At 41.1% G+C, this 27,201-nt stretch overlaps 1 protein-coding gene and 1 pseudogene across 1 annotated transcript; one reads left to right on the top strand and one right to left on the bottom strand.

Moving 5' to 3' along the window:
- The first annotated feature begins 14,574 nt into the window (after positions 1-14,574).
- LOC131695702 (nucleoporin Nup37-like) lies at positions 14,575-15,811 on the top strand (annotated as a pseudogene).
- A 4,304-nt stretch (positions 15,812-20,115) lies between these two features.
- LOC131676317 (homeobox protein MSX-1) lies at positions 20,116-26,877 on the bottom strand. Its single transcript, XM_058955432.1, has 2 exons — positions 25,900-26,877; positions 20,116-20,583 (listed from the first exon to the last, which is right to left on the bottom strand). Exons 1-2 carry the CDS (start codon positions 26,207-26,209, stop codon positions 20,168-20,170), a joined length of 726 nt encoding a protein of 241 aa, XP_058811415.1. The 5' UTR covers positions 26,210-26,877; the 3' UTR covers positions 20,116-20,167.
- Positions 26,878-27,201: the final 324 nt, after the last annotated feature.

Here is a 27,201-nt window from a genome sequence, read left to right as displayed (position 1 = left end):
GATCCGGGATGTGCTGGAAATGCGGAGAGACGGGCCATCTTGCGAGAGACTGCACGCAGAGGCCGAAGTGCTTGCTTTGCACCCCAGCGGAAGGGAACGACCATCAGACGGGTGGCTTTAAATGCCCAGCGTACAAGAAGGCGACTGCAGGCCAACGGTGATGGAGATGACCCAGATAAACCTGAATCACTGTGATACCGCACAGCAACTGTTGTGGCAGTCTACGACAGAAACTATGTGCGATGTCGCTTTGATCGCAGAGCCTTATCAAGTCCCCCCTAATAACGGTAACTGGGTGGCGGATAGATCAGGAACCGCAGCGATACAAGTAATGGGAAGATTCCCTATCCAAGAAGTGGTAGAACGTTCCTATGAGGGTTTCGTGATAGCCAAAATCAACGGCATCTTCGTATGTAGCTGTTACGCTCCCCCAAGGTGGACAGTAGAGCAGTTCAGCCTAATGCTGGAGCAGTTAACCGAGCAGTTGATCGATCGGAAGCCGGTAGTCATTGGTGGTGACTTCAACGCCTGGGCTGTGGAATGGGGCAGTAGAGTAACCAACACAAGAGGGTGTATCCTGCAGGAAGCTCTAGCGAAGTTAGACGTACGATTGTGCAATGAAGGCTCTGTTAGTACATTTCGGAGAGACGGGAGGGAGTCCATCATAGACGTCACATTCTGTAGTCCCTCATTGACGGCGAACATGAATTGGAGAGTATGCGAAACGTATACGCATAGTGACCACCAGGAGATTCGCTACCGTATCGGCCAACGGAACCCCGCGGCAGTACAGAGAAGGGTGACCGGCGAACGAAAGTGGAAGACGAAAGCCTTCAACAAAGACCTCTTTGTTGAGGCACTTCGGCCGAACGGCGGGACCGAGAACGTGGATGCGGCTGACCTAACAAGAAGGATTGTGGCGGCTTGTGACGCCACAATGCCGCGAAAACTGGAACCACGCAACAAACGGCGTCCAGCTTACTGGTGGAACGAGACGCTTAGTACGTTACGCGCTGCTTGTCTCAGAGCCAGAAGGCGGGCCCAAAGAGCAAGGTCGGAACCAGATAGAGAAGAGCATAAGGCATCGTTTCGGGAAGCTAGGGCCGCTCTAAAACGGGAGATCAGACTTAGCAAGTCAGAGTGCCACAAGGAGCTATGCCGAGAAGTAGACGCCAATCCCTGGGGTGACGCATACCGAGTCGTGATGGCGAAAATGAAGGGTCCAACGACGCCAGTCGAAATGTGTCCGAGCAAGCTGAAGATAATCGTCGAGGGTCTTTTCCCGAAGCACGATCCAACTATATGGCCACCGTCACCGCACGGCGAGGAAGAAGGAACAAACATGGAACGGCAAGTGACTAACGACGAGCTAGTAGAAGCATCGAAGCGCCTAAAACCAAAGAAAGCCCCTGGTCCGGATGGAATACCAAACGTGGTACTGAAAGCTGCGATCCTGGCATATCCGGACATGTTCAGGATAGTGATGCAGAAGTGCCTAAATGAAGGCAACTTCCCCGAAATGTGGAAGGTCCAGAAGCTGGTGTTGCTGCCGAAGCCAGGGAAGCCACCTGGCGACCCGACCTCGTACAGACCCATATGCCTGCTGGATACACTCGGAAAACTCCTGGAAAGGATCATTCTTAACAGGTTGACGAAATTCACGGAAGGTGAGCGCGGACTGTCCAAGATGCAGTTTGGTTTCCGCAAAGGAGCATCGACAGTGGATGCAATTCGGATAGTGCTCGAGAGTGCCGAGAAGTCATCTAAACAGAAGCGAAGAGGAGATCGATACTGCGCTGTGGTCACGATAGATGTGAAGAACGCGTTCAACAGTGCCAGCTGGGAAGCCATCGCTGCAGCGCTGCATAGAATGAGGGTTCCCGACTATCTGTGCCAGATCCTGAAGAGCTACTTTCAGAGCAGAGTGCTACTGTACGAGACGAGCGAAGGACAGAAGTCATTGCGTGTCACAGCGGGCGTTCCTCAGGGCTCCATTCTCGGTCCAACCCTTTGGAACGGGATGTACGATGGGGTGTTAACGCTGCAGCTGCCTAGGAAAGTGAAAATCGTAGGTTTCGCGGACGACGTGTCACTAACGGTGATGGGTGAGACACTTGAAGAAGTGGAGGTGTCGGTGACGGAGACAATAGACGCGATCGAGAGCTGGATGAACGGGGTTAAGCTGCAAATAGCTCGCCACAAGACGGAGGTGTTGTTGGTCAGTAACTGCAGATCGGTCCAACGGATGCAGATCGACGTCGGAGGGCACGTGATTGCATCGAAACGTGCATTGAAGCAATTGGGAGTTATAATCGACGACCGGTTGAGCTTCAACAACCACGTTGATTACGCCTGTGGAAAGTCGGCGAAGGCAACGAACGCAATAGCGAGAATCATGCCAAACGTCGGCGGTCCGAGAAGCAGCACGAGACGTCTGCTATCTACTGTTTCGTCATCGATACTCCGATATGGGGTTCCTGCCTGGAGTGCTGCGCTGAAAACCAAGCGGAACCGTGAAAAGCTAAACAGGACATTCCGACTGATGGCCGTACGAGTCGCGAGTGCCTACAGAACAATATCGTCGGAGGCAGTATGCGTTATCGCCGGGATGATCCCCATCTGCATTACCCTGGCGGAGGACGTGGAATGCTATCAGCGGAGAAATGCACGTAACGCTAGGAGACAGGTTCGAGCGGACTCGTTGGCTAAATGGCAACAGGAGTGGGACAACGCGGAGAAAGGAAGGTGGACCCACCGACTCATCCCAAATGTATCGGCCTGGGTACATAGGAAGCATGGAGAGGTGAACTTCCATTTGACGCAGTTTTTGTCCGGGCACGGATGCTTCCGGAAGTACTTGCATCGGTTTGGACATGCTTCGTCACCCCTTTGCCCGGGTTGTGCGACCGTGCAGGAGACACCGGAACACGTGGTCTTCGAATGCCCTAGATTCGAAGAAGTTCGTAGGGGTATACCTGGTATGACAGCGGACAATATCGTCGAAGAGATGTGCCGTGACGAACATACCTGGGACGCTGTCAACAGAGTGGTCTCGAGCATACTCTCCGAGTTGCAGAGGAAGTGGCGTAGAGACCAACAAGAAACCGCAAATCGGGTTTCGAGAGAAATTCCGCCGCCGGGGAACTCTCCAACTGTGTAGACTAGGTCCACCGCCGGGGACCAGTTGAGTAGTGCGTGATGTAGCACCGAGTTGGGTCGTCGGGGCGCCTGGGAACCGGACGTCAAGCTTCACCGGAATCGCTGAACCGACCTCGACATCCTTCCGGGTAGCTCGTGAGTAGGCTATATCCACCGCCGGGGATTGGACCGAGTAGACCGCGTCGCAGAGCTAGCAGTGGGTCGTTGGGGCGCCGGTGAACCGGAAGTTACGCTCCAACCGGAATCGCCGGATAGACCTCAGCACCTACTGTATGGCCCGTTGAGTAGGCTAGATCCACCGCCGGGGACTAGATCGAGTAGATCGGGCGAAACGGAACGAGAGGAAGCCAAAGAGCTCATGAAATTGTGGTGCTAAAACAAAAGAAGAATCGGTACCGGGGGAGCCTCCTTCGCCGGGGAACTCTCCGTCGGCGTAAGCTAGATCCACCGCCGGGGACTAGGCTGAGTAGACCGCGACGAAATACCACCAGTCGCAGGTCGTCGGGGCATCAGCGAACCGGACGCTCTGCTCCACCGGAATCGCCGAACTGACCTCGACATCTGGTTGGTTGGCTCGGTTTCGGGAGAACTTCTCTCGCCGGGGAATTCTCCGTCGGAGTAGGCTAGGTCCATCGTCGGGGACTAGACCGAGTAGTTCGCGAACAAGTCTGGTGCTCAAAGAGTAAACGGCGTTGAATGGTGCGAGAAGGGAGTTGCGGTGCTAACCGGCACAAGCGAGCCGCAGGGCTCAGTGAATTAGACAGTCAGAAGTTTGCCGCTCAGACTGTACTCGTAGGGGAGGAGTACTAAGCCTCGACTCACAGCCAGCTTTCCGACTGCCATGCAGAGCTTGCCAGTCTGTGTGGATGGTAGAGAATTGGAGGTGTGTAGAGGAGTGGGGCTGTAACCCTACGGAAGAAACGAACTAGGAAGTAGTTGAATTAGAGTGCGTGCTATGCACATAAAAACCCCTCCCCGAAGTAATGCCGTAAGGTAGTGCCGGGGAGGAATCAGGTTCTGGGCAAGAGCAGTGGTTTTTAGCGGGTCGGGTGATGGCAGCCCAAACCCGTTCCCTGACAATGGGGTTTTTGTACATTTTTCCTCACTCAGGGTTTTTCTGAAAATTTTTTTACTGCTCTCAAAAAAAAAAAAAAAAAAAAAAAAAAAAAAAAAAAAAGATAGATAGATAGATAGATAGATAGATAGATAGATAGATAGATAGATTTGTTTCATTTGGCATGAAATTAATGTAATATTTGTATGGCTTGTATCAACAGTGTATTACTTGACGAATTGAATTGTTATCGACGCATTGAAAAATATTTCCGGTACTAACGTATTTTTGTGTATTAGCTTATTTTCGACGTATTATCGATGTATTGAAAAATTCTTCCAGAAGTAACGTATTTTAGTGCATTAGTGTATTTTCGGCGTATTAAATGTATTAAGGTGTATTGAAGCATTTCTCGTTTCACTTTGAATGGGGAGTGAATTGCCCCTCGGGTATTACAATCGAGTTATATACCGTACTTTATCTTTAAACGCGTTTTCCCGAAAATAGTGCTTTTTAAGTGGTCAAGTAAGACTTTTCATAGAAGTTCTGGTCCGATTCCAATATTTTTTTCTCCAATTGTTCAGAGGGTAGAGAGGGATTTGCAAAATGTCAATTTGTTCCATTATTACGGCCCCTAATAGACCAAAAAATATCTGAAATATTGAAAATTTTCACAATTCGTTACATAACTTGTACAAATTATAAAATAAAAGAAATCCCTCTCGTCTAAACATAGCCAACGTAACCATAATATAAAAAATATGAGTTTTCTCATTACAGATTATCCATTTTGCCACAACTTTACTTAAGCGGGACCCATGCAGTTTCAACATCAATGTCATCAATGAAGTTTTAAGGTCGCGAGAGATTTTTCTTTTCGTTTCAAAAGTAAAATTGAAAAATCAAAACATGGATCTCCAAATTAAAAAAAAGTTTCTAAAGCCATTGAGTGCTTTACAATTTATTCCCAACAAATTGCTCAATTTTAGGCCTCGCGAGTAGAAGACCCCCTCAAGAGAGATTATAGTTATTTAAGTCTGTGCGATGTCATATTTTTATTAGGAGACAATTGACAATTCAATATATTCAATACATTTTTCAGCAATTTACATGGAGAAAACCCACTAGCTCGCATTTTCGCCGCTAGTTGGCACTGTATGCGTCACATCATCACTGCAAGTGAAAATAACAAAGATAAATTAATTTCGCACAATTTTGTCAATCCAGTTTTGTAGGAAAAGTTTTTAAACTTCTTACGAAGTTCAGGAATCAGAATATATTGGCTCAAATGGCACGTTCCCCGTACATAGTCGGGGATTTGTGCCTTGCCGTGTGTTTTCATCATTTCCTGAGCGGAAGGAAAGGACAAGGAGGTGTGGGGAAGTAGACTTGGAAGGGTGGGAAAAACAGCACAAAACAAAAAATAAACAACAGGTAAATTAAACTCACAAGTAGTTCAACTTGCCTGCGAATAAGCCTAAAGCTCTTTACCACATTGGATAAGAAACTTTAGTATGTCTCTGAGTTTCAGTCGACCAAACATGGTTTCGTCTATATAAGGACGGCTGAAGACTCGTAATCGCAATTGCGCTAGCGCAGGGCAGTTGCATATCAGATGATATGAAGTTCCGTAGTCGGATTCACAAAGATCACATGAAAAAGACTCAGCGCGCTGAATAGTTGCCATGTGATAATTGAGTTTGCATTGGCCGGTTAAAGCCCTGGTCAGCATGCCGCAGTGGAGCTTCGAAAAATGTAAGAGATTTTTCGAAACCACTGGGCATGGTTGTTCTAGAAACGCCTTTGTTTGGCGACACGTTTGTAGATTTCTCCAATAATTGCGGTGCTCGGACGAAGCCCAGGACCGTATTTTTTCCCTTATCCAACTTGTCGAAATTGGCAGCGCGGGCTCAGGACCAACGAAGTCAATCGCTGAACCTGCCCTGGCCAATTCGTCAGCCCATTCATTTCCAGTAATACCGCAATGTCCGGGCACCCAGACAAGGTAGATAGTGTTGACAATGCTTAGTTCTTCGATTTGGGTTCGGCACGCGATCACTAGCTTGGACCGGGATTTGTCTGAGCTAAGGGCCTTGATTGCAGCCTGACTATCGGAGCAGAAGTTTATAACTCTGCCGGACAAACTCAGTTGAAGGGCCGATTGCACCCCGCACATAATCGCAAAGATTTCTGCTTGGAATACAGTACAGTATCTACCTAGTGAGTGAGATTGTTCCAGTCTCATTTCACGACAGTAGACACCAGCACCAGCACGTCCCTCCATCAGAGAACCGTCAGTGTAACAAACCACTTGCGTTTGTTGTTGTCTTTCCATAAAGCCAGACAACCACTCCTCTCGAGAGGGAATCTTAACATGGAATGTCCTGTAAGGAAAACTACAAGTGAGTGTAATATCGCTGGGAGCAAGAATATCTTCACCCCATGTAATTATTTGTGACCACAATCGTGTATGACTGGTAGCAAGATCAACATGATTACTGTTCCAAAGCCCAGTAACCTGCAGTCTGTATGCACATGATAGTGCTTCTTGTTTTAAGTGTATGTGTAATGGTTTGATATTTAGAAGTGCCTCAAGAGCAGCAGTCGGAGTCGTGGTGAAAGCACCAGTCAACGCCATGAGCGCCATTCTTTGCAGATGGTTTAGCTTTGACTGGACTGTCACCACCTCTCCCCTCTGCCACCACACAAGGCATCCGTATGACAGTATTGGACGTACAATTGTCGTGTAAATCCAATAGATGTATTTAGGTTTGAGACCCCAGGTCTTTCCAAAAGTTCGTCTGCACTGCCCGAAGGCCATGCACGCTTTCTTGACTCTGAACTCAATGTGAGCAGACCAATTCAGTTTGGAATCCAATATGACTCCAACGTATTTGACTTGATCTGCACACAGCAGCTCAGAATCAAAGAACTGCAAGGGACGAACCCCGGTTGTTATTCGCTTCTTCGTGAAAAGAACCATTGAAGTTTTGCTTGGGTTAACTGATAGTTTAACTTGTCGACACCACTGTTCGACAGCTCTTAATGCCTGTTGCATCAAGTCAAAGATTGTTCCGATGCAAAATCCAGTAATTAGTATTTGGTAATCGTCAGCAAACCCGTAGGTTGGAAATCCAAGCTCATTGAGTTTCTTCAACAAGCCGTCAGCTACTAAGTTCCATAACAAAGGTGACAGAACGCCGCCCTGAGGACAACCGCAAATACTCAACTTCCGTATCTCAGCCTGTCGCAGTGACGAGCTAAGTATGCGGTTACTAAGCATTGCGTTTATCCAACCTGAGATACATGCAGGTATCCCATGACCGCGCGTCGCTTCCAGAATAGACTGGAAGGACACATTGTCAAAAGCACCCTCAATATCTAGGAATACACCCAAGCTAGATTGCTTGAGCGAGAAGGCTTTCTCAATGTTGTAAACAACATCGTGAAGCAGAGTAATCGTGGATTTTCCACACTGATATGCATGTTGCATTTTGTGCAGAGGATATTCAACTAAACTAACGTTCCTGATGTGATGATCGATTATCCGTTCCAAAGCTTTCAGAAGAAAAGAACTTAAGCTGATAGGCCTAAAACTCTTGGCTTCTTCATAGCTTGAGCGCCCCCCTTTGGGAATAAATCTAACAGTTATTTCTCGCCATGCTTTCGGGATATACCCGGTAGCAAGACTGGAAAGCAAAATCTTTTTCAAGACATGTTTAAGAATATCAAATCCCTTTTGCAGTAGCACGGGAAGTATTCCATCTTTTCCGGGTGATTTGTATGGAGCAAAGCTGTCAACTGCCCACTTGACCGATTCAGTGGAAACCAATGTGCGTGCTAACGCCCACGAGTCCGAATCACCAGAATGAGATCTGTGAACATTGATCAACTCCGGATCGATACAACCTGGAAAGTGTGTGTCGAAGAGACAATTAAGAACATCTTTTTCGTCTGTCACATAAACACCATCTCTGGTTTTCAAGGAGTTCATCTGAAAATCATTCGATTTGGAGAGAATTTTATTTAATCTGCTAGCCTCGTTCAGACTAGAGACATTAGTGCATAGGCTTTGCCAGCCAGCCCGTTCTGCAGATCTAAGACATTTCTTATATGCACTACGAGCTGACCTGAAAGCCCTGGAGTCATCACGCTGACGCCGGTTCCAAGCTCTTCTCATAACTTTCTTCATTCTATCAAGCTCAGCCCTCCACCAAGGGGTTCCCCTAGTCGATTTAACAGTACGAAGTGGACAAGCTTCTTCGTAGGATGCTAATATGAATGAGTTTGTCGTATCCACGACGTCATCTAAGTCGTCTAGTTGACTAATTGTTGGAAAATATCCATGAAATTTAGTCGCTAAGTTTTCCAAAAAGAGGTCCCAGTTTGTAGACTTAGGATTACGATATGTCACCACATTGAAGGTGACATCAAAATGCTCGAAAAATATATATTTATGATCGGATAGAGACGGTTCAGTTTCATTTGGAACCTGCCAATTTCCCAGTTCATGCAAAATTCTATCAGAGCAAAGTGTTATGTCTAACACCTCCTCCCTCCCAGACCTCGCAAAAGTTGGTCGGTTTCCCACATTCAGAATATGGAGATTTGTACTACTTATGTACTCCATCAGTACAGAGCCTCTCAGATTGATGTCTGAGCTGCCCCAAATGATGTGATGAGCATTCGCATCACTGCCGATAATGAGCGGAAGCCCATTTCTGCTACAATATGATACAACGCTTTTGAAATCATCAGAAGGAGATGATTCGTTATGCGGTAGGGATGCTGAACAATATATATATATTTTGTCTACGTTTCCGACAGTCAATGTAACTGTGACAACACAGATATCGCGAGCTGTGAGCTCCGATATGAGACACGCGTCAATAGCCTTATTTGCAAGAATGCAAGCACGAGGCATTTCACGTGGGTTAGTCATGCCTGTCTTGTTGTAAGCAATGAAGGCAGTGTTAAGTAACTTTCCAAAATAGAAGTTTCCTTTATGGAAATACGGTTCTTGAACCAATGCTATGGAAGCTTTACCTTCCTGCATGAGTCGAGATAAATTCATAGTTGCTGTACGTTTATGTTGGAGATTGACTTGTGCTATTCTAACCATTGTTGATTAGAGAACTGTACATTTCATCTCCAACACAAATTGCACAACAACTAGAGGACACCAAGCGAGTTGGGATGTTAACGCATTTAGCGAGCCATATCAGGTTTAAATGGGACATGATCATTTTATTCCCACGATTTGCGAAGAAAATAATGGTCCACTGTGTCAGAGATTCGCATAACACAGCAAGGGCAAAACCCAAAATGCTCCGTGCGCGACTGGCATATTTTAGACCCTCCAATCATTAAGTCCTCGGCACGGAACTACACCTTGACTTAGGGTCTCCTACTTTCAGTCGCCTCCTACGACATGGCAGCAGGACTCCAGTGGCTCAATTCTAGGCCGGATACCACACGGCCTCTGGGCAGGTTCATCTGTACACATCGAAATTTGATAATCGAGACTCAACAAAACTTCACCGAACTACCATCAGCCGAGAGTCTCTGCAAACCCCCAGCCAACAAAAATTCGGCAAAATTAAGTGGATCATCGGTGAAAAAAATCGGTGTGTAGAGTGAACGTTCCGCTGCGTAATGCAGCGTACTGGGGAGTTCGCCCGACTCTTCCCAGGCTCCGTTCGCCATTGAGAATGTTTTAAACCCCCTCAACAATTTTACCCATAGCACGGGTCGCATGACACTATGGAATTGGGGTTCCCTGTTTGGTAGATTTTTACCACTGAAACAGGTAGTCCGTAGTGTAATTCTTAGCCGGTTGAAACAACCACTACCGACACTACATGGCTTATCTAGGCTGTTCGGTGAAAGAAGCTGACATTGAAGAACAGCTTCCATATTTAGATGGGCGAACAGCCGCAGAAGGAAGGAAGGAAGGAAGGATAACGGGAGGAGAGGGATTTGGGCTAAGCGCTTATTTAAAGGCGGCACTGGCTCGCCTTGTCAGGGCTGCTTTAGGGCATGTGGTATTTAGGCCTAGGACGTATAGGGCCCACTACCTCGTCCTACCACACCCGCAGTCAGCCCCCGCTGCTGGTTCGGGTCGCGAATCACAACTAGTTGCTATCGCGATTAAGCATTATCCACCACCTATGACCCGCCCGGTTGCTTGCAGCTCAGCTTCCCACGTAGCGTTCCTCCACCACCACGGGGCCCGGGCTATGTCATATTTTTATTAGGAGACAATTGACAATTCAATATATTCAATACATTTTTCAAGAATTTAAATGGAGAAAACCCACTAGCTCGCATTTTCGCCGCTAGTTGGCACTGTATGCGTCACATCATCACTGCAAGTGAAAATAACAAAGATAAATTAATTTCGCACAATTTTGTCAATCCAGTTTTGTAGGAAAAGTTTTTAAACTTCTTACGAAGTTATATCTGAGTCAGGTTTGCGCGGAGTTAAACACTATATGGAAGTCAACATAACTTTTGTTTGCGAAAGAATGGTTGAATGTAAAAAATAGTATATTTTAAAACATTTAAATTCCACAATTCATGCAATAGAGGTAGTCATTACTAACTTTTTACTGAAGAGAGATAGAATAAAGACCAATGCATTGGTCTACGTTAAATAACCTTCGTTTGATCCCAAATACAGTGTTGGACAAAACAAGTCGCGAGCAAAGAGAATAGTGAAAGAGACGAAGAGTGAAAATCAGTCAAAACGGCAACACTCCCTTTATGATGATTTCAACACTAGAATTTTGGCAACCGCTTCTACAGGCAGCACTTTAAATGACTCCTATTATATTTTGAAAACAAACCGTATGTCGATCGATGGATTTGTTTATCAAACGATGTGCATTTTGAAACAAAGAGATGAAATAATTCTAAAGCTTATTTTTACTCATACATATACTCTAGAATGCACCTTACAATCACGATTGAGCTAAATTCTGACGAAAATTCAAATTTCTTTTTTGATAGAAGTACAATACTTATCTCCTCCAACTCAGGCATGAGTAATGTTTATTTACATTGCACGATTGGTCTGCTCAATAAGGTATTTTTGGCTTCACACTATTCGTCTCTTTCCCTATTCTCTTTGGTCGCGAGAAGCAACCTTGTTGAGTTTATTTCCGCGATTTTGTTTGAAATCAGTTTCGCATGGGTTTCATCGTCGTTCAAGACCGGTACAGCGTACAGACCCTGGTTTTGGTCACTGTTTGTTGGTTGAGGCTTCGGTTGGGTTGTTTCGTTGCTCGGTAACATTTGTAATCTTCTCAGAGACAAATTCGCCACGCATTACAACAGGTAATTTCTTGAGTTGAACAAGGATGATCAATTATCATGCAATGCGCGACTTTATTCGTCGTTTTCTGTACTGGGATATTTTCGTGTATTATAGTTTAGTTTCGTTCATTTTACAAACTGAAAAAATGGCAACATGATGAACGAATTTTTTTGTAGTTTTGCATATTGTTTGGTGCGCGTTACACGAAAGTTGTTGATGACGAGTGTATTTTTCGTGAATAAAACGAGGTATTTCATTGAAACTACTTTCATACAACATGCCTACTTGTCACGTGCAAAGGTCTATCGACCGGAAAATCAAGCACGCGCTATCATTAATAACTCACTCTGCTATCTGCCGGCTGTTTGGAGTATGTATTATTTTTCTTTAGTCCTAAAAATAGGCCCCCCTTCCCCATCGTAGCATTACGTCACAAACTTCTAAACATCCTCCTGGCCATGACGTAGCTTGTCGGTAGCCCTCCCCCTGAAGCTGACAGGAAGGTAAAGGATGTTGCGATTTTAATTTTAAACTCGTTTTTCTCGAAATCAATGCAATGTCACTTACTCCAGTCTGGCTTAACACGGACCAATTGGTTCAATATGCAATTTTAACAATCACGGGAAACCCACGGGCGGTCAACTAAGCTAAGCTAAGCTGATAAAACGAGGTGTTTCGTATTTTCACAAAATGTTTCTGTATATAGTAAGGATATTTTTATAGGGGACGAATTATTTGTTTGTACATTGATGGAAATATTGTGTGCTACTAGTAATTTTTTGTTAGTAGTACGATTTATTTTTCTACATCGATCGAGGGTTTTTGTATTTTTGCATATTTTTTTCATCCGATTTTAATTTTCGTAGATTAAATATAAAGCTACGCGGTGTATTGTTGAATTATTTAATTATTATTTAATGATTTTCACATTTCTCCCACCGCCTTTCAATCACATAATTTAATGTAAAATATAAATTTATATTTACACATTTAGGTATTTAGCGGTAAATATATATTTATATATTACCTAAATAATAATCGCATTAATTATTTACTTAATTCAATTTTATTTATATTGCAAAAATACGCCCGGATTCAACCTTGCGTACTACGACGCTTTAACTCTTGGCCAACTTTGTTTACCGTATACAGGGTTCCAAAAGTATTTGTCCTTACATCTATTGACTAATCTATGTGGAGTTGTGTTAGTGCGAGATTGAGGTTAAATCGGGTAGTTTTTTTGCCAAATGAGGTTAAATCAGATGGCGAATTCAAAACATAGCTTTATATGTATGTTGTCTATACACATTGCAACTGTGTTGGTGTCCTAGACGTCAAATAAGTCAATGGGGGTCGTGAAACATGAAAAACCTTTGATCAAGATATGTGCTTCTTTTACAGTGCTACAAGCTGCTCAATTTTTACATTCAAACGTTCAATACAATTCTCCTAGAATCTGTAAAATACTCTAAATGCGTGAAAAAAAATAGTCGGAGACAGTCTAAATTGATAGGCTTTACCAGTTTCAATAATATTGCAAGACTACAAAGTTACATCAAAACGTAATTTTTCACCTTTTACCTGAAACTGTCTTTGTCAGCACTGCTTCAACATAATCCAATCAAATCAATTGCAATAACTTCAGCTATTGATAATACTAACAATTGTGACTGCTCAAATGAAAGGTGATAGTTCCAGTAATTAAGCATAGTTTTGTGAACAAATCCGTTGGAAACGAAACGTTACAGCTGTTTAAAGTTATGGTGCTCTACCGGCATCATAAGTGGGAAAGGGTTAAAAGTTTTAACTTAACTTAAAACTCAATTGGGCACATCAATGCAGAGTGGTCTAGAATGAAAATTCAGCAGGAATTTTTGGTTTTTACTAAAATTAAACAATTTAACCTGAATGCCGAACCGCTCTGACGTGACTTTCAACTGCATCAACTAGTCATTTATAGCGCCATCTGATGATACTGGGGAATTCTTGCACCCTAATTAATTGAGAGCAGGTTACACTGTTTAATGTTATTTTTTCAATGTTTATATATTTTATCCAAATAATTTTCTTATTGTGAATACGGGATAAATTAGGTAAGTTACATCCATTTTGCACTGAAATGTTGTTGAATAAGATCCTCATAAATAACCTGCCCTACTAACACAAACTCCTATTCCTGAAACATCTATAAAAGTAGTATGGGTTTCCTGCACTGTCGCAAGAACTAACATTCCTTCCCTTCCTCGACGATTGTTACATGGTAAAAAACCGTCACGTTGATGTAAAGTGATTTACTGTTGATTCGCACTACTTGCCAAACATACGATGTGCCAATCCATTGGAATAGATCATATCCAAGCACTACGAAACCAACAGCAAATCCCTTCAATTTGGAATGCTTTGCCCATTGCTGTTGAGTGATCGTGTATTGAATAATGTCCCTTACGATTTATCTATATATTCCGTAATTTGAAAATAAAGGCAAAATAAAATTGACAACAATAAAACCGTATAATACTCACGCTCTAGAATAATCAGCGAATGTCGGTTCTCCACTTTTCGCTCTGATTTGTGAACATTTGTTTTTATTTATTAGAGATATTATCGTGCTGGTACTTTTGACAACTTGAAGAAAGAAGAATCTATTCAAGATCAATAGATCTGTACAGTGGTGCGAATTTAACAGATATACATATCGGGCTCTATTCTCACAGTCATGTCACCTAGTGATTAGAAGGAAATTTCCTTCTAGTCACCAAGTGACGTGACTGTGAGAATAGGGCCCATCAATGTAAAGGTGGATTCCATTAAATAGTTTTCAAAGGCTAGATCACATCGATGCGGATTGTGAATCATTAGAAAATCAAAACTAAATTACTTCGTTTGGTAGTGATAGAAGACAATATGATTCAAGTGCATTATCATTTGGATTAAACGTGTCAATTTTTTACCGTGCAGAACGTGACCAGGTGTACATTGTGATGCATGTTCCACTATGAAGAAAAACGTTAATCCCAAATGTTTTTTTTTCTTGTGGCACGATATGGTGGATATCTTGGTAAATATTAGCTGATCATTGTACAGCCACCCACAATTTGTGCAATCGTATATGCTATGCTATGCTTTACTAAAACCAAATACAAATTAAATACCCCAAGGTCCCATACAAAATGGTCATCATTTTTTGACTCACCGAAAACTAGATTTAAAGAACCCTATGCACGAATTTCGCTTGACAAGTGGCAAATCCTGAAAAATAATAAGAAATGGCAACGCGTTTTGATATATCTAATCCGAGCAGGTCGTGCTTGTATCATTTTTTCGACATTTGTTTACGTTTTTGTCGTTAATTTTGTATGTGCTCGGTAACATTTTTATATACCACGTAGCGAAATAGAATTAAAATAAAATCATTCTAACTTCAGGAGAAAAGTGAATTGCTTTGCTTTGAATGGATCCAGCTGGAGCTGGTCCACCACGAAAGCCGCTATCATGCGATAGCATTGTACCGGAGACATCGGTAGCAGTGATACCTAAAGTAGGTAGTAATTCTTTGTATGGCAGGTGCCGATTATAACTTGCCTATTTTCAACAGTGATCTCGAAGGTTCAGATGCTGCAGGGTCATCCAGCTATGTAAATTAGGTCAGCTGGGATCCGGATGGTGAACATCTTGAATTCAGCAGAGATGAGCGCAGATGTATCACGTGGAAACGCAAGTAGAATTATTAAAAGGCTACTTCAAACCTTTTTCTACTTGTCGATTGTAGTTTCTGCACCCAGACGGGGCGGATAAGGTGCTAATTTCCAAGCAGTCCGAAATAGCGAATTTGTGGAGCCAAAACTGCCGATACTGTCGGTTGAGAGTAACTAATATCCGATCAATTACGCCTTCTGGATTCTAAATAATTCAGCTTTTTAGTAATTCTAGCTGGTGGGGAGTTTAATCCTTGGAATTTGGAAAAGCCGAGTTGGCATGTGGAGAACAAGCGCATGGACGAAAACAGTGGACTTATTGGCAATTTTTCTCCTCATTCCGAGACAATCAAACGAGAACCACCGAGCAAGTTAGATTCCATAAATCAAATTCCACAAATAAAAGCCAAGCTACTACTACATGGTAAACTTTGCTGGTACTATCAGTAGCCATATGTAGTAGCTAGACAGGATCATACTATTTTTGGAAAATACCCCCTTGAAATTGTTACTGTTAATAAAATTTTGAATCTCATTTTAACCTTCCAGCAGTCGCGCTGGTGCACTGAGTGCACGCTGCTGTGAAAATCTAATGAACTCGTCTTAGGGCACCAGCGGCTGCTCGTTCAGTGAGCCATAAGCGCGACTTCCGTAAGGGTTAATTGAAATCGTTATTAAATTGCAAAAAGTGCTTCATTTTCAAAATGTTCAATTAAGAGGTGCCTTTATAAGACGGACATAGAAGTTATATTTAAGCGGGTAATATCATCCACTTTGGAACTGAAGCAACATTCTTCTCAATGGCAGATATGCCAAGGAACAACCAAAACACTGGTTATCTAGTAAGATTTCTTTCTTCAGCTTCGTTGCTTTTCTTTTGTCATTGTGTCAGTTGTACCATTAGGACTAAAAAGTTTACATTGCACGGGATTTTTAGGAAGACACGGATTAGTAAAGCATTGTAAGACCTACATATAGTATAGCAAGACCTCTCGCCCTGTTTTAATTGGACGTTTCACGTTACTGTTGATCAAACTGGTATTTTTCCAAATTGGGTGCACAAGATTTAATAATTATTCGAAGTAACCGGTAAAACATGTGATAACTTGAAAGGTTTCAATTCGTCTGACTTGAAGTATTTCACGTAGGGTCTGTTGCAACATATTTTCAAGTTCACTTGAAACGCTGGAAAGGCATTCTCCGATGTTATATGATACAGAAGTACTAAACTAAAGAATTGGATGATACTTTATCGGTTAAGCATCGCAGAGTGATCGCACTGTTCAAATTTGATTGTACGATCCTCAAGTCACGACAGCCAGCACATGAAATTGTAGATCGTTCGATTTAATTTCTAATGGGTCCTATTAACGGTCCGGGACTTTTTTATATTGTAAGCAGAAATCTGTAAATTTTCGCAGATTACCAGCAGCTATCCAAATCCATGCCGTGCCTTTGAAAAGATACTTCAAACCCTCCATTATCTCGCATTCATACCGATAGTACTGGTCGTTAGCGTTTGTACGGCACTGTACCGCGTAGTACATGGCGGTGCCCCGCATTTTGCAAAGGCTCCATGTCATTGACAAGACCACGGTGATTGCATCAACAGTAGATCAATTCTGGTTTGAGAGCTAGAAAAGCAGATTTTTTTATTAAAACATCGCCCATATTCATCTGTGTAGAAATGAAAGCAGTGCGTCATTCGTAACATTGATGAATTATCAATCTGATTTTTGCAGCTTAACTCCTAAGAAACTCGTTGTGCGCCAAGCTGTAATAGTGAATGAATAAATCTGTTATGTCGTGATTTGTTATATTCTTGTCAATCGTAACAAAATAAATCCATTCGTTTGACTGGCCGATTTCGCTGCTTGAACGGTAACTTGATATTACCTAGTAAAGTTCAGCTGGGAAAAGAGACGGAATTTTGCTGGTTCTAGTTATTACCCCGACACAACCGATTCTTATTAGAATCGGTTGTGTCACTGGAGCCGGGGTAATAACTAGATCAAGTTAGAATTCCCGCTGGATTCAATGAGTACACACGGCCAAATGATTGAGTGTGTGACACTACTACTTACTCCGATGGATTAGTAGCTTATTGAAACACGGCGATGTCAGTGTTCTGGTGACCTAAAATCAGAAAATATATTTGTACTACTGCAATAAACTATATAAAGCATTTTCTTGCCATCAATTTAAATATTAAAACCAATCGGGTTCTTTTCACTTCCGATGTGTACCTACAATGTTTTTTTTCCAGATTTTCTACTAAATAAACAATAATTATGGTAACGTTACTTTCATTTTTTTTGGCTTGGCGTTGCCAATTTTCAAGAAAATCCATCAAGGTACACTGTCACTTTGACACTGTACCTTTGCAGGTACAGGGTAGCTGAAAACGTGTCCTCGAAAAATCATCAGAGCATTCCGTATTAACATATTTGTATTTGCTAAAACTAAACAATTTAACCTTTTAATGTCTTTGTAAGTTCCTTCGTTTTGTTAAAACAACGGTTATGGTGGTTCTAATATCACCAAGATCAAAAACTTAACTTTTGAATCATTCTAGATAGAGCCATACTACTTTCATCGAAGTTGTAGAACGTGTTGAAAATTCGCAAAGACTTCTATGATAGACGCAAATCATCAGTTCTGATAGAATCGTAATGTTGTGAGTGATAAATTTAATGAAAATAAAACAAATATTACAAAACACGTGAATTTCAGTGAAGTATTATGATAATCCCTATAACTTTGTTATTGAAGAAATAGAGCTCAATTATCTTCGACAACTTGTCGTAATTTTAGACGCTCTAAAACTTTACCGAGGACACCAAACCTCTAGGATGCGAATAAAAAAAGTTAACATCACAGTGCCATCTATGTAGTGAAAATCCAAACGCATTATCAAAATAAGACGCAGATAAAACCAAGATACTTTTCTGAACATAGCAACAAAAAAAAATCACTCCCAAAGCGCTAGAGGTTTTGTCAATTGTCGTTCCTGCACCACTGTGCATTGCGGGCCACGACCATCTTTACCGTAACTTGGAATATTAGAAAGGAAGTGTTGATCTGGTACTTACTGAGAAGAGGGCCCCACCTCAGTGACGCACCCATAAGTACCACGGATTGTGTAGTGTATAGGTATTTAGTCAGGATTCACTTCAAGAAAGCGATACGACTGAGAATATAAATTTGTGTTGTAGAAGTTTTGTATTTTTTGTATGTCTGAGCAGTTTGATTAGAATGAATATATACAGTTCTTTGTAAAATATTTGGACTCTGGATAACCGATTATCGAGCGTAAATTCTGTCAGAATCAACTTGAACTCCGGATAGCCGGTCATCGGGAATGTTGTAGCACTGTAGACAAGACTAGAAGACTAACGTTTTCCAATGAAACCTTTATCCGTTAGATGGTACTTTAAATATTTGAGGATTACTAAAAGTGAGCACCTAATGGAGTTTTTTTGTTCTGTGGAACTTAAGGTTGAACAGAAAAGGGGCGAAGATCTTCATAAAAATTAATCAGCAGTACTGTAACAACATTCTACATAAGCTGATTGATTTTTATGAAGATTTAACAAACAGTGTGGAAAAAAACTTCTTTTTTCGTTTTCGAATTTCGCCCAATCTCTGTGCAACCTTAAGTCCAGGCGTCTGAGTTTCGGCTTCGCCTCTTCAGAACTTCTTCTCTCCGTAAATTAGGAGTTGATTGGTGCGTTCACACAGTAGGGTAACAGGGATATTTTGGACCGCTTTAGAATGTCATGAGGAAAAATCTTAAAAAGTACGGTTTGGCTACGCAATCTGGATAATTTAATAGGCTAATATTTTTTGGATATGTAGTGTTCTAAATAGTCAAATAAATGTAAATACTTGGGAAAAATGACAAATCGTGAACGCGCATTTTTCCTATTTTAAGACACAACTTTATTTTGGACCATTGTGCCATTGCTGCAAACATATTTTGGACCGATCTCGAAACAGATTTTGGACCATCTAATTTTCACATACATTACTTTGTTTGATGAATTTGTACATGATTGACTAAGGAGTGCTTTTCTGGGAACAAAAAGTGAACTTTTTTTGATGCAGAGTAGATATGCAAAAAGGTGTCAGAGTTAATTAGGAGCATGGCGATAATATGTTATCGTTTGTAAATAGCTATCATATTTTGGACATACCCAAAATAATAATTTTAATGCATTTGATAGCTTTTTTCAAACTAAAATCTATTTCTTACGTATTTTTTAAGCATAATAACGATATTTGCATGTTTGAATCGTATACATTTTAGAAATAATAACTCCTCGATTTTGGTTGCAACAATGCCACCTCCTCCTGATTTTGGGCCAGTTCAGCTTAAATGTGAAAACATGATTAAAAATTTTCAATTAAATGCTTCCTATTAAACCATTTCACTCAGAATATAACGGGAGTTGCTTTCTAGCATGATAATTTCAGTGTTGAATTAGCAATATTGCAATTTGTTATGAGCTTCAAATGGAAAAAATGTACAAATCATCGTCAAGTGGTCCAAAATATGGTACTGGTCCAAAATATCCTTGTTACCCTAATATTTCCAATTTTAGACTAGCATCAGCTTGGTGTAATAGTAAAGTACCATGGTTATGAAGAGGCGAAACCGAAACGTAACCCCCGAACTTACATAATTAGGTTTTGTGCCATTTACGCACAACGTGGTTTTAGCCCATAAAAATATGTCTTGGGGAGAATTTAAGGAACCCAGTTCTGAGCCCTCGAGTACGACAAAGGGAAGTTTATTGTGATCTTAACAAGAAAAATCCTTGTTAATCATTTTGTTTATTTTTTATTCAAAAATATATTTTTATTTTAAAACCGCTATGATATGTACACTGTAGATCAACTATTTACATAAAATATCACAATTTATCTCAGGCTAATAATTCACTTGAACTGCAAACATGGCTCGCTTTTAGGACTCTTCGTTTCTCCCCGTCTTATTTCGGTCGGCGAACATGAACTCAACGCCGTCGATTGTGGCGCGGAGCGAAAGTACGCAAAATGGCCAACTGTATTCAGTGCTGCCTGAGCACTAGGAGCGGTGAGATCAACTACTGCTGCCGATGTTTCCAGGATGTTTTCGCGTTTTTCTCGCCTATCCCGTGCTCGACGATTTTGAAACCAAATCTTTACACGGGTATTGGTCAAGTCTAAACTGAAGGCCAGCTGATTTGCTTCTTCCGAGCTCAAGTAGGTAGATACTTTGTATGCCTCTTCTAAGGCACCCAGCTGGGACGGTGTGAAGGGGACTCGGGGTAGCCGACCGGGGGTGCGTTTCACAGGGCCGGGTTTTTGGGGTCCTGCAAAGTTTTGAACAAATCATTAGATGGTAAACAAAAACTACGTAAATATTGCTGTTCAATCGAGTTTCGATGTGTCTATGGACTATAAATAACATAATATTGATCGAGAGAGAGAAAGAGAGAGAGAAAGAGAGCATCTGTGAGAGCGTCAACTTGAACTTCTGGAAACTTCGAATAATTATTTTTATGACCAATATGTATCAAGGGATTTTTAGCGTAATGAAATTTCTAGTGTTAATTTTTTTGTTAGTTACATCAATTTGATATCGACGGATCCAAGAGTAATTATGGTATAATAATAATATTTGCGGAATAAAATAGAATCTTGGCAACATGTGTGTCACTTGCATGAAATTTATCACGAAACTACTTTATATTATTTAGGACCACTCAATTACTTAATCACGGAACGATTATTGTGGATCACGTTCTTATAGGATCATGAATACCCTACAACCGATTTGAATAAAAGCAATTTGGGTGTCAAAGTTTTTGGAATGCTTATCGTTTTGGTACCATCAATATAGCAAATATTTTAGCTTTTATCGAACTCCTCGCCCAGTTGAAGTCAAAAGCCTTCACCCCCTAGGGTCAGATCACTCTAAGAATGTATAACAAATTTGCATCAAATTAGAAAAAATGCACTTAATTTCCATTTTTTGCATCAACTTTGCACTCCCACGCAAAAAAGTTTGTTTAACAAACGTCCTACGCTGATCCACTTTGTTCGACGTTTTGTAAAATGTAGGGCTAATTTTTCGCAGGGTGTTGACGTCTTACACGCAACGATAAATACATCATACATGCATTTAATTTCACTGATTTTTAAAAATGCATCGCAGTCACTAGGTCGCCACACTGCTAAAAATACGCTGAACCGAGAGAGCTTCCTTCCATGAAAAATATACGTTAATCCATATATTTAGCCTGCAATTGCAAATTTTTTTTTTAAATGCCCAAATAGAGAACTCGACTGTACCTTCAGAATCAGGCCGAAGCTCCACAATATACCGGTCTTAAATAGATATTTTAGCTGTCGCCTTCATAAACCACAAATATTTGAATTTTTATTGAATTTTTTGAATTGATCAATTTAGGAGAATTTTTTTCGGAATTTACTGTGGATAGATTACCCATTGTTCACTGATAAATTTATTTATTTGACACGGCTCAATGCGATAGCTTAATGGAATCGGTATATTAAATTTTATCAGACATTTTATAAAAAAAATCATGATTGTTAGTGGTGATGCGTGATGGTATGATAATATTGGTGTTGTTAGACTCAAGTTGGTGGATTAATATGACAGCTTTAATTCGCTCCAGACTCGGGGATACGTTACATCGCGATAATGCCTCGAAATAACGTGGAGCGTTCTTTTACAGCTGCAAAAATATCGTCCACATAGCGTCTCCAGACACGAGGGAAGAGCTTTTCTTTGCCTAAAGCTACCTCGAAGTCGCTCAAGAAGACGTCTGCTAGTAGAGGCGAAAGCTTGCTGCCTATGCTAAGACCAAATATTTGCTTGCAGAACTTCCCTCTAAACGTGAAAAAGTTCTGTTTCATGCGACACTCTGCCCTTGAAAGGTAAGCTTCGACCAGATAGGTACGCGGACTTTGTTCAAGATGTCTTCGAAGACTTTACAAGACGTCAGCTACTGGCCTGTTCGGGAATAAAACAGTCACATCAAACGACACCAGAATTTGACCGCATTCGAGAACACAAAGATTCTGTTGACCACGAAAGAGCAAACGACTACAGTGTGGCAGCACACACTATAGCCCACAATCACACAATAGACTGGGACAGCGCGAAGCTCGAAAAAACTGTACGGAAAGTTGCATATCTGAACGCGTGGCAATCCATGTACATAGCCAATGCTGAACACGCGCTCATTAACGAGGACGACGCGCCAATATCATCACCCCTTGACCCACTTGACAAATTTAAAAATTCTGTGAAAAAAATTTCAATCTCTTCTCGCAGTTCTGCACGCAGTATGATTTGTCACCTAGTAATCAGTCGGACATCGTCCTATAGATGGGCATCATCGAGCCCGAAACCGGTCGACAAAAAGGTATTTTTTTTTATTCTTTTTCTAGTTAGTAAGGACAATAAGTTTTTGTGAGTACCTTTCGAGTTCCTCTCATCAGAATCCGATACTAACTTAGTGACAGGACTTAACTAGCACCGGATTGACGCTAGCTCCAAAAACGAAAACAGTATTTGTGTTTCTGAGAACCCTCTAGTCCTGCGTGATGTCCCGCTGGAAAAGGAGTTGTGATTAAGCTGATAAGAATGATTGAAACCGAAACTTGGTTTAGCTTAGCAAGCCAATGCAATATGCACTTTGCTATATTCCTCTTTGGAGAAAATTTAGGTAAAAACTATTTTTTCTCCAATGAGGAGAATTTTTTAAACCACATCACGCAGGACTGCTCAGAAACACAAATAGCGTTTTTGTTTTTGAAGCTAGCGTCAATCCGGCGCTAATTTAGCGCTGCCACTGTGTTATTGTCGGATTGCCCCTCCAGTAACAAATTTAGTGATCGGTTTTGTGCTTTTTACGCGTGGTATAAAAAAATTTTCTCCTTAGTTGAAAAAATAGTACAATGCCATTCATGTACATTTCATGTCAGACTACAACCGATCAAAGCAAATTTTGATTTTGTAAAAATAGTACGTCACAAAAATTCCAAACATCCCTTCAAATCTATTTATGGAGAATCACGTAACTCAAACCAAATCCTGTCAGAAGGGAAGTCCGGGGCTAGTTGGTGATGTACGCAATTTTTATTTTTTATCTTTTCGATTTAGGTAGACCATGCAAAATTGAACACGTTACTTTTATGCTGTCTGACTGTTGGCTACATCTCAGAATTTGTGATTGATGAATTAACCTTAATTTATATCCTGCCAACACCAAGGCCCCTGAATAACCTGGTGGTAGGTATGGGGCAAGTTGGTTGTCTGCCAGCAACCAAATGAAAATACAATTACTTCAAGTGTCGGATAATTTTTCAATAAAACTGTTCATTATTCAGGCTCAATACTTTTGTCTTCGACTCGTACGCCATTTTAAAAGCAAATTTTAGAAAATTATTTGAATGAATGTCCCGGCGAAAATGTACCATATATTGACAAGATATAGTACAAGATTCTTACATTATTTTTGCACAGTGATATCCACCGCCAACTTGCACCGCTGTTTCAACGCCAACTTAACCCACTCCCATGTTATAAAGTAGTATTAAGGTCGGGCATAGCATTATCGGTAAATCGATTGCATTTTACGCAGCTCATCTGGGTTTGATTCGTTGCCCCGCACATAGGGATAAAGATTTTTCTAACCCGAAATAAAATAGCAGAATTACCACATTTGTTAGTGATTATGTGTAATGTGGATACTGATAGATCTTTGCATCATTGCTGATATAGTTTAGAACAGACTAAAATACACAAAACTTATTTATTATGCTTGAAAATCCAATATCGTCCAAAATTGTTATAAAACAAAATGTCATGCAAGATGAACAGATTGGAGAATGTATTTTGCATTACTTTAAGTACAAACCGAAAAAGTCTAATACAAACGGAGGAAAAACGATTCTGCCATTTTATCCCAACCACTAACTAGCACTTGACTTCTCTATTTAGAATTTCTAACTGTTTTTTAATAACATGACATATCTACCCGAGTAATTAATATTTTCAAAGAACCTTCACATATATCCACGATGTCTCTGGTAGACAACATTTAGACAAAAAATCAGTATCGCTAAACTACTCACTAATCGAAAGCTATGTCGTTTTCGATTGAGAACCTAGACACTATCTAAGGTTAGTTGCTCTAACAAACATTTTTAATGGAACTGAGTTGGTTTCTCGCAAAACAGCGGATGTGTGAGCGAACCATAAATATATTTCAGGTTGGAACCCAACTCGGTTTTCAGTTCAGTGGCGCAAAACCTAGGCTCGAAACTGGCCTCAAACAAACGGTTTGACAGCAGTTAGGTCCGAAACTGAGTTAGTTTCTACCTCAAGCAAAAACGACCTAGATGCTCCTCTTTCATCTGAGCATAACCTTGAAATGTTCTATCGGGGGTTTAGAACATTTTTTTTACATTTTGACGATAAATTTTTTGGGTAATTTTTCAATTTGTAGCTCAAAACGGATATCTCCCTTTTAGGAGGTTTAATCAGTAAACACACACCGTCAGAGGTACGGACTTGTAACGTAAATGAAAACCTTCGAAGACACCTTTTAGTCAGTTTCGCGTTGGTAATTAGGTATTTTGAAATTCGCAAAATAAACCCTCAATTTATTTTTCTTCGAAATGTATTTTTGCTCGGGGTTGTAACTTATTATTCATTCAAAACTCTATCATTATTCTATGGATTCTTTGAGCAACTTTATCTCAATTAGATTTGTTTTCGCTTTTAGTTTCGTTGAAAATTCATTAGTTTAAACACGGTCGAGAAACTCTCCCTTTAGAAACACATAAGATCAGTGGTCCACATTTTAGTGGAAAGGTATATTTTCCGCAAAATTATTTCATGTTCTGTTTTGTAGTCAGCGAAAATGTTTGGAAGCAGCAGGGTGTTATCTGTATTAAGGAATTGTGTATTTTTTCGAAGTAGCAATCATATTATAGGAAATATGGGAAAGTTTAAATTTAAAAGTACACTTTATGAAGTATTTCGATTTGGTTAATCGACGAAACAAAGGATCTAAATACATCGAATAATGGTTAAACGGTCTGAGAAATCCGAAAATGATATCATTTTGAATAAAAAGGGGTCGGAAAAGAATCCTGAGCAAAAAAAACTCTAATAACATAAAGTACAAACAAAAGAGTATTGTTTCGCGGATTTGAAGAATTTCTAAAAAGTGATTATAACAGGTTTATAACCCTATATTGGCCCAAAAACTCATCTGTTTAAGCTTTTTCACAACTCGATAGATGATTTCAGCATTTTTCATGCCATTATTTTTTCTTCTGATTTTTCAAAACACTTTTGGTCAAGTCTACCCACAGTGGATAGACTTGACCAAAACAAATGATCGCAAAAAACTTTTATAACTTCTGAAAATGTAAATGAAAAATTCGGCAAAATAATCATGAATACGCACAATACTGTCGTACATACTATTTGAACGATTTTTGAGGGATGGAAACATGTTTAGAGATTTACGTAGGTTTAACTGAAAAACTTCTCCCCATGTTCCCCTATTCGATAAATACCCCCTGGTGGATTTGAAAGGAAGCCTTTCCTTTTTTATTTAGTTAACAAATGTTAATTTACTTACGTGGCAGCTTCGGCGGCCGGTACCGCGTATAGTACAACCAATCGAAGCTTGGCATGCAGTTCTGCAGATAACTCGCTTGGTGGGCACTGTCCGCCCGGTCTAAACTATCCACAACGATCTGTTCGTCTTCCTCAGACACACCGGGTTCATCACTATCACTATGACTTTGCGAGGTGTTCGACGAGCAGGAAAATGTTTCCTCTATCCTCCTCCGCTTACGGTTGTACTTATCACCTGCTTTAGTAAGAATATGTTCGATACTAAAATCACTTTGCCTCGACTGAGCCATGCTTGCACACTCCGAGGACATTCTGCACTGGCGATCACACGTTCTAAAGCGTTGTGCTCGATAAGAATGCTCACCGGATGACTACACGGTATGCACTAATCGGGACACGCACCTCGGTACATCTTTTTATCAAATCCTCATCTTTGATCCTCTGCCTGTCTGTTTCAAAACGTACCTATCAGTTACATCCCTATTCCTGATGTACGTCTTCATTTTCCAGTCCTCCACGTTCGTCCTTTGCGCGCCCAGGTCGGCAGCTGAAACATAGCAGTCCACGAGCAGACCCCTCAGGGATAATCGCACACTACCGCAAAACGGATACAACCCACCGCACAGTAGCAACCGAGTGGAAAACCCTCCTTTTTTAGACACATTGTTTGGGAATTAAATTTTAATACAAATATTTACGGAAACCATCAAGCATCACGTGTCGTTGTGGTAGGTATGGCACTGCCAGCCACGAGATAATCGAGAGGCAAGCAACAAGATGACGATCAATGCTGCCCAGGATGTTATTTAGAAACAGGACTAAAGCAAAGCCGGAAAATGATACGAGGGTAGTTAAACCCCTCCTCCTTTTCCAGCCGAAAAAGGAAGGGAAAAATCCGGTAAACCAAGATGAAGTTGATAGCTTTGCATGATGTAGGAAACAAGAGGCGCACGAAGGATAACAATTATTTTCAAGTGGTGGATTGTTAGCGTAACTGGGCTGATTGCGGAAAAGGAAAATTTTGTCATCAATGGTGTGTGGCTGATTTGCGGATATTCAATTGCAACAGCTGCCTAGCGTTGTTGGGATGCCGGAGATAATTCGACAGATTTGTGATTGCGTTGATTGAATACTGTTGTAATTTTTTAATTTCGTATTTTTCAAATGACGCTGTATTCCACTTCAGTCGCTTTTAGCTACTGTCGGTGCAATAGGAGAATGGAAAATTATACGTTCGACTGGGCAGACCTTATCGCATACCGGTTTTAGGTTATCTCCATTAATTTTGTACCTAGAACGAAAA

The sequence above is a fragment of the Topomyia yanbarensis genome, chromosome 1 (assembly GCF_030247195.1).
Source record: "Topomyia yanbarensis strain Yona2022 chromosome 1, ASM3024719v1, whole genome shotgun sequence".
Taxonomy (NCBI): Eukaryota; Metazoa; Arthropoda; class Insecta; order Diptera; family Culicidae; genus Topomyia; species Topomyia yanbarensis.
The sequence above is the reverse complement of the archived record's forward strand: the minus strand, read 5'-3'. Positions and strand labels throughout refer to the sequence as shown.